The sequence below is a fragment of the Otolemur garnettii genome, unplaced genomic scaffold (assembly GCF_000181295.1).
Source record: "Otolemur garnettii isolate 467f Iridium unplaced genomic scaffold, OtoGar3 scaffold00016, whole genome shotgun sequence".
Lineage (NCBI taxonomy): Eukaryota > Metazoa > Chordata > Mammalia > Primates > Galagidae > Otolemur > Otolemur garnettii.
The window spans coordinates 18,321,473-18,328,812 of record NW_003852411.1 but is presented as its reverse complement, the minus strand read 5'-3'; the positions used below and the strand labels follow the sequence as shown (position 1 = coordinate 18,328,812).

The following is a 7,340-nucleotide window of genomic DNA, read 5'->3' as shown; positions in this document are numbered from 1 at the left end:
TGTAATGCCATGGCACTCTACCCAGGGGGACAGCTTGAGGCTCTGTCTCAAAAAAAAACAAAAACAAAATAATAGCTGGGTGTTGTGGCAGGTGCCTGTAGTGCCAGCTACTTGGGAAGGTGAAGCAAGAGAATTGCTTAAGTCCAAGAGTTTGAGGTTGCTTTGAGCTGTGACACCACAGCACTTTACAAAGGGCAACATAGTGAGACTGTCTCAAAAAAAGAAAAAAAAAGAATCAGTTTCAAAAGATCTTAGGCTATTTGCAGTTTGTAAGAGCTTAATAAAGGGTGGGAAATCACAAGCCCATTACTTTTCTGTGTGTCTTTAACTCTTGAACTTAATAAAATGTTGGCTTTGTCTTTAGAAAGCAGAGAACTTTGTAGGTGATGTATTGGCAAGAGAAGAAAACAAGAAACAAGGTGGCTTTTCATACTAGTTTCCAAGAGTATTTTGTTTGAATCTTTTGTCTAGGTTTTCTCTTCTGTGCAACCAACTTGTAAACTTGTACTGTAAGATTGAACAATCTTCAGAACAAAATTTTTTCTTAACAGCATAATTAAAAAAAAATTTATCTCTAAAATTTATACTTTTTTGTTTGTTGTCTGGGATAGGAAGGAAGATCGGTGAGGATGATTCACAGAAAGTAAAGCTTTCATTACCCCAGTAAAGTTGCTATAGCATTTCACCACTGTTAGTATATGTTCTCACATCTGTTTTGTTTTAATACTATATTTTAAAAATTTCTAACATCTGGTAACACTAGGACTAGATGCTATAAAGAACTATATTAAAAAAATTTTTGTGTTCTACTTTAGAAATGACAAGTTTTTTATAAACTGTGCTAATACAAAGACAGGTAACAGTGCTACCAAACTGGATCGTTTAGGCTTGATTGCCTATTGCTTAGGATTGTTAGGTTTTCTTTTTACAGACAGAAGCTTGAATGATGTATAATTCAACAAGTTAAAGAACTGAAGTAGCAACTCAGTCCTAGAAATTTAGATGAACCTCTTAATTAGCTTATTTCAGTAAATTGAAATGAGTAATAAGCACCATATCAAATCATTCCTTTATAGCTGACTTAACTTTTGTTTTTAAAACACAGCTACAGAAAGATCTAGAAGAAGCAAAGGTGTTGCTGGAAAAAGCCACTAGGAAAAGAGTACGTGATGCCCTTACAGCTGAAAAATCCAAGATCGAAACAGAAATCAAGAACAAGATGCAACAGAAATCACAGAGGAAAGCAGAACCTCTTGACAACGAAAAGCCAGCTGCTGTGGTTGCTCCCATTACAACGGGATATACAGTGAAAATCAGTAATTATGGTATGACTTGCACCCTTGCGTCCAGTTCTTTTGTCTTGGAGCAACCTATTCCTCAGTAATGAGCACTGATTTTTTTTTTTTGCAGTTTTTGGCCGGGGCTGGGTTTGAACCTGCCACCTCCAGTATATGGGTTCGGTACCCTACTCATTTGAGCCACAGGCGCCGCCCAGTGATCACTAATTTTTAAAATAGTTTTGAGTGTGTGTTTTGGTGGCTTGGAAGAGGACCCATGGTTTTTATTTAACAAAGTGCTTTATGTTTTAAGTACTAAACAGAAAAGGAAAAGATAACGTTGTAAACTATGAGAGTTGTTCTCTAACAGGAGAGAAAGATGAGTTAGTACACAGATGATGAGTAGCAACAAGGAAGAAACTGTTCTGAAATACATCCAGTATATATGGAACACAGCTGTGTTGTTTAGTCCTATTTTACCTTTCACTCTGCCCAACTGTCAAAATTAGCAGAGGAAAAGAATCCAGCTAAATTTAAGAAATTATTTTTGAGCATGTAGTATGCCACTATTGTGCTTGGACTTGTGGATACAGAACAGTAACTAATCCAAATTCCTTCTCTCGGTGGGGTTGGAACACAGACATAAAACTAATACCATAACAGTGTAGTAATACTCCTCCCCTCAGTGGAATGTAAAGTTTTTTGTTTGGAAGCAGTGCAGCTGGAATCTAAGTGGTGAGTTTTCATTAGCTCTAAGTCTTATTTTCGTTTGTGCTCACAGTGTATAGCACAAAATAGGTACTTAATATTTGAGTACTAAACTGAACAGAGATTTATAAAGTATTGGAAGATAGCTGAAGAAATAATTCTGGAAATGAGGAACACTGGGGAAAATTAGAAGATAGTTGAGTTTGAAGGGTAAATAGTACGTAAGAGGAAAGGAAAGAAACACCATGAGCAAAACCATGAATTAGAGACTTCAAAGACAGAATGTTTTGAGTATTGTCACGCCGAAAAGCACTGTGCACGCCATGCTTAGGAAACATTCGTAAACTGGGGGTGATTGCTTGTGCCTATAATCAATCCTAGCTACTTGGGAGGCTAAGGTGGGAGGATCTCTTGAAGCCAGGAGTTCAAGGCTAGCCTAAGCAAAATAGTAAGAACCTGTCTCTTAAAAAATGGAATAAATGTAGCATAGTGTTATAGGAGATGAGCTCCTATGTATGTCAGTTGACTATAGGAAACTGGTCTGAAGGTATTTTATGGCATTTTAACCAGGAACCTAGATTTTTGTTTAGAGAGAAACTTGTCAGTTGGAAGATGGATTGAACAAAGGGGAGGAAACTAGATGAAGTTTACAGAAGTCTAGGTCATCTTACATTTCTATAAGACTAAGTGAGGAACAGGACATATATGTGTGCGTGTATACTCTTGATAAACATAAGATGCTTTTTGTGTAGTTGGCAGAATTCCTCTAGGTTAGAGACTAATGTATATAGTTTGACAACAAATATTGAAAAGGCATTTACTAGATATTGGTAGGTTAGTCAAATTAGTGGGTTTGGATGAAGAACTAGATCGTTTCAATGTATATTCTGCTTTCTCCTGGAAAGGAATTTGAGAAAGCTAGGATTGCATTTGTTTTGCTGAATACAGAAGTAGAAATGATTATAAATTAGACAATACTGATTTGTTTCTAGCCATCTAGTTTAGTGGAGCACTGTTAGCATTTTGGAGTAGGATAGAATTATTTTTGTATAAAAGCTAAATGTGCTAATCTTAAAGAGTGTATTTAACCATCATTTTTATTTTAAAGAGTAAGAAGAGCCTGGGCTTTATGTTCAGAACCTAGACTTGAATCTAAATTGTACCTGTTGTTAGAACCTAATGTAAGGTGAGGCAATGTGCTTTGAGGCTCAGTTCCTTCGTCTAGAAGTTTCCTTGGTTTTTTTCATGTCTCTATTACTCGTTTCTAATTTTTATTTTACTGTTTTATTATGAACCATGTGTATTTGCTGTTCAACAAGTAGTTTCAAAGACTTACTTATGTCACATCTTTTTTGTTGTTGCTAGGATGGGATCAGTCAGATAAGTTTGTGAAAATCTATATTACCTTAGCCGGTGTTCATCAAGTTGCCACTGAAAATGTGCAGGTGCATTTCACAGAGAGGTGAGTTCCTGTTATAATTGGAAGGACAGTGATCATTAAGAGGTTATCTTACGGTGCTCTTTCCTTTTGCAGTTTCTAAAATTCTCCTTAAATTTGGAATTTAATTATTCTTTACATTTACTTTGAAGGAGGTGGGGTAGTGAGTGTTAAAATTATCTGGAATGGCCAAATGCATACTTTCAAATAAAGCTGATAACTTTTTTCCCACAAGAACTATAGAGTACCTTTTCTAGGACCAGAAATATAATGTATGTACTATTGTATTGTAGGTCATTTGACCTTTTGGTTAAGAATCTAAATGGGAAGAGTTACTCCATGATTGTGAACAATCTCTTGAAACCAATCTCTGTGGAAGGCAGTTCAAAAAAAGTAAGTGGTTTTTTGGTCATAAAACTTCATTAAATTGAACCTTGCTGGCTTGGCGCCTATAGCTCAACCGGCTAAGGCGCCAGCCACGTACACCTAAGGTGGCGGGTTCGAATCCCCAGCCCGGACCCGCCAAAACAACAATGATGGCTGCAACCAAAAAATAGCTGGGCATTGTGGCGGGCGCCTGTGGTCCCAGCTACTTGGGAGGCAGAGGCAGGAGACTCGCTTGAGCCCAGGAGTTGGAGGTTGCTGTGAGCTGTAATGCCACGGTACTCTACCCAGGGGGACAGCTTGAGGCTCTGTCTCAAAAAAAAAAAAAAAAATTGAACCTTGCTGATTTAGAATTGAAGTGAACTAGAATTGATTTATCCTCTAACAGGGACCAGAAAACTATAGCCTGCTACCTGTGTTCTATTGGAAGATTACCATGTTTATTTGTGTGATATTGTGGTTGCTTTTGCACTACAGTGTTAGAGTTAAGTAGCTGCAATGCAACAGGCCATGACCGATGAAGCCTAAAATATTTACTGCCTGACCCTTATAGAAAGTTTGCCAACTTCTGTTTTAGAAGAACAGATTATTTTCCTCCTGATTTTTCTTTTTTGATACAGAGTCTCAAGCTGTTGCCCTGGGTAGAGTGCTGTGGCATCACAGCTCACAGCAGCCTCACACTTTGGGGTTTAAGCGATTCTCTTGCCTCAGCCTCCCAACTAGCTGGGACTACAGGTGCCCACTGCAACGCCCGGCTATTTTTTGTGTATTGTTGTTTGGCAGGCCTGGGCTGGATTCGAACGCTCCAGCTCCAGTGTATGTGGCTGGCACCCTAGCCGCTAAGCTACAGGTGCAAAGCCTCCCTCCTGATTTTAATCCAGTATTTGTATAAACTTTTGAAGCAGATAAGGTAAGACTTCTGTGTTTTAATGCCAACTTTACCATTTACTGTGGCCTTTGCTAGCGTAAACATTCCATGCCTCAGTTTCCCCATTTATGCAGCAGTTATAATAATTTATTCACAAAGTTGAAATGATACACTGAAATGAAATGTTGCTTGTAAAGTGCTTAAATGAGGGTGGTATTGTTAGAAGCGCTGTGTGTAATGATGGTAATATTTTTGGAAGCTCTGTGTGTAAGATTCTAATACGTAAAAGGAGGTTTTAAGCACTTAGCCGGCTTAGAGTTAGTGAAAGCCATAAACATAATGAAACTGTCTTTTAAAAACTTGTTTCTTGGCCGGGAGCAGCAGGCTCATGCCTGAAATCCTAGCACTCTGGGAGGCCAACCAAGGTAGGTGGATACCTAAGCTCACATGTTCGAGACGAGCATGATCAAGAGTGAGACTCCGTCTCTAAAAATAGGCAGGCATTGGGGGGGGGCACCTATAGTCCCAGCTACTTGAGAGTTGAGGCAAGAGAATCACTTAAACCCATGAGTTTGAGGTTGCTGTGAGCTGTAATGCCACAGCATCAGAAAGTGAGACTCTGTCTCCAAAAAAAAAATGTTTTTTTAATTTTTCACTAATTCAGATAATCCCTCTTTTCTCCCTAATCTGAGTAAATGAGGTTTATTGCATCAAGCACAACAGACATGCTATTTAGCCATCTGTTTATAGTTTCATAGCAGAAAGGTGGTATTAAAATACAGTTTATTAATTAGGTGTATCTCTCTGCACTCTTCATCCACCAATCACATAGTTGAAGGAATACTTGAAAGATTTCATGGTCATTGTTGACCATGTATTTTGCTTTCCTCCTTCTCACTTTCCATACCCCTTATCTTGGCCCTGGTACTGCCTTACATGATCTGATTTCTCACCTGTCCCTGACCCTTCTTACTATATTTCTCCTCTAAGCACTATAACCCACAATCCTTTTCTTCTTCAAACCAAGATCATCCCGTCTTGAAGCCATTTTACTTGCTGTGCCAACTGCTTAGAAAGCTCACATTTACTTATTTATGGTCTTTCTTCTCCATGAGTGCTCAAATACTGGCCTATTCCTAGAAGTATTGTTAGTGCTCAGAATAAATCCTCTGGCTCGGCGCCTGTGGCTCAAGTGGCTAAGGTGCCAGCCACATACACCAAAGGTGGCGGGTTCAAATCCAGACCAGACCCGCCAAACAACAATGACGGCTGAAACCAAAAAAATAGCCAGGCATTGTGGCGGGCGCCTGTGTCCCAGCTACTTGGGAGGCTGAAGCAGGAGTCTCTCTTGAGCCCAGGAGTTGGAGGTTGCTGTGAGCTCTGAGGCCACAGCACTCTACCCAGGGGGATAGCTTAAGGCTCTGTCTCAAAAAAAAAAAAAAAAAAAAAAAAACAGAAGTAAATCCTCTAAATACTGACAATTTGTTAAATAAATAATTGTCTTGTAAATGTTCATGCTTATCTTCACATATTCTCAGTTCTAACTTGTTTTCCTGCTTTTCTTCCAGGTGAAGACTGATACAGTTCTTATCTTATGTAGAAAGAAAACAGAAAATACACGATGGGACTACTTAACTCAGGTTGAAAAAGAATGCAAAGAAAAAGAGTGAGTCTTAGAGAATTTTCTTTAAGAATTTTAATGTATTTTTTTTTCCTGGGATTAAAGGTTTTAGTAGTTTGTTTTTAATGGAATAATAGAGCTGTGTATGTGTAGTCCCTGGTTTGACCATATTTACCTCTTGATATCCACTGACTAAGCTGATTGTCTTATATTTTAACTGTTAGAACCTACCTGAAGAGGGCCAATTGTCCAGCAAGTTGCTTTTTAACATCTTTGCTTGGCTCTTTAGTTAGTAAGGGTTCGTAACTCTGAGTACATTGCCAGATACCCTATTTTAGTAGTTTCAGAGAGACTCAGATACCCATGTATGTTTAATTCCTCAGATGTTCTGAGCATGTAGCTTCACTGTGGCTGGTTTAGAGTAAAAAAGAATATTTTGTCCTTAATGACTGCTTTAAAAAACGTTTACTCAGCAATACTTCCATCCTGGGTCCGATGTTCCTCTGCTATGAATTTCCTCCTGCAGTGGTATCATACTCCATTAGTCAGTGAGCTGTCCACATTTCTCTCACTTTTTCTCTCTGGTAGCCAGCCTGCATTTGGAATGTGGTTGGTAAGACTTAGTCACATTGGACTATGTAGGGAATTGATCTTAAATATATACCGAATTACCTGAGTACAGGACTCTGTCTCATTGTATCCCCAGTGCTTTTAGTATAGAATCTGGCATTTAATAAATCAGATTAATCAATTAAACCCAATTATTAATTGGCCAAACCAGGACATTCATTGAACTAGAGTTACTGACCACATTAATTAAAGACAGTGCTCTCACCACGATGCCCAGATCCACGTATCTCAAGCTTAAGAGGAGGACTTTTCAAATGAACAATTTATGAGCTTCAGTATGAACCCACATGAAATGTATGGTTTTTTTTCCTTCAATAAAAGCCAGGCATTGTGGCGGGCACCTGTAGTCCCAGCTACTTGGGAGGCTGAGGCAAGAGAATCACTTAAGCCCAAGGGTTTGAGGTTGCTGTGAGC

General features: G+C 38.7%; 1 protein-coding gene across 1 annotated transcript in view; it reads left to right on the top strand.

The window, feature by feature from the left end:
- The window catches only part of CACYBP (calcyclin binding protein), a 12,227-nt gene that overhangs the window by 3,772 nt on the left and 1,115 nt on the right, over window positions 1-7,340 (top strand). Inside the window, exons 2-5 of the mRNA XM_003785690.3 lie at window positions 1,106-1,325; window positions 3,351-3,447; window positions 3,717-3,816; window positions 6,244-6,341. Of these exons, the coding sequence (XP_003785738.1) occupies window positions 1,106-1,325; window positions 3,351-3,447; window positions 3,717-3,816; window positions 6,244-6,341 (515 nt within the window). The remainder of the gene's footprint in view (window positions 1-1,105; window positions 1,326-3,350; window positions 3,448-3,716; window positions 3,817-6,243; window positions 6,342-7,340) is intronic.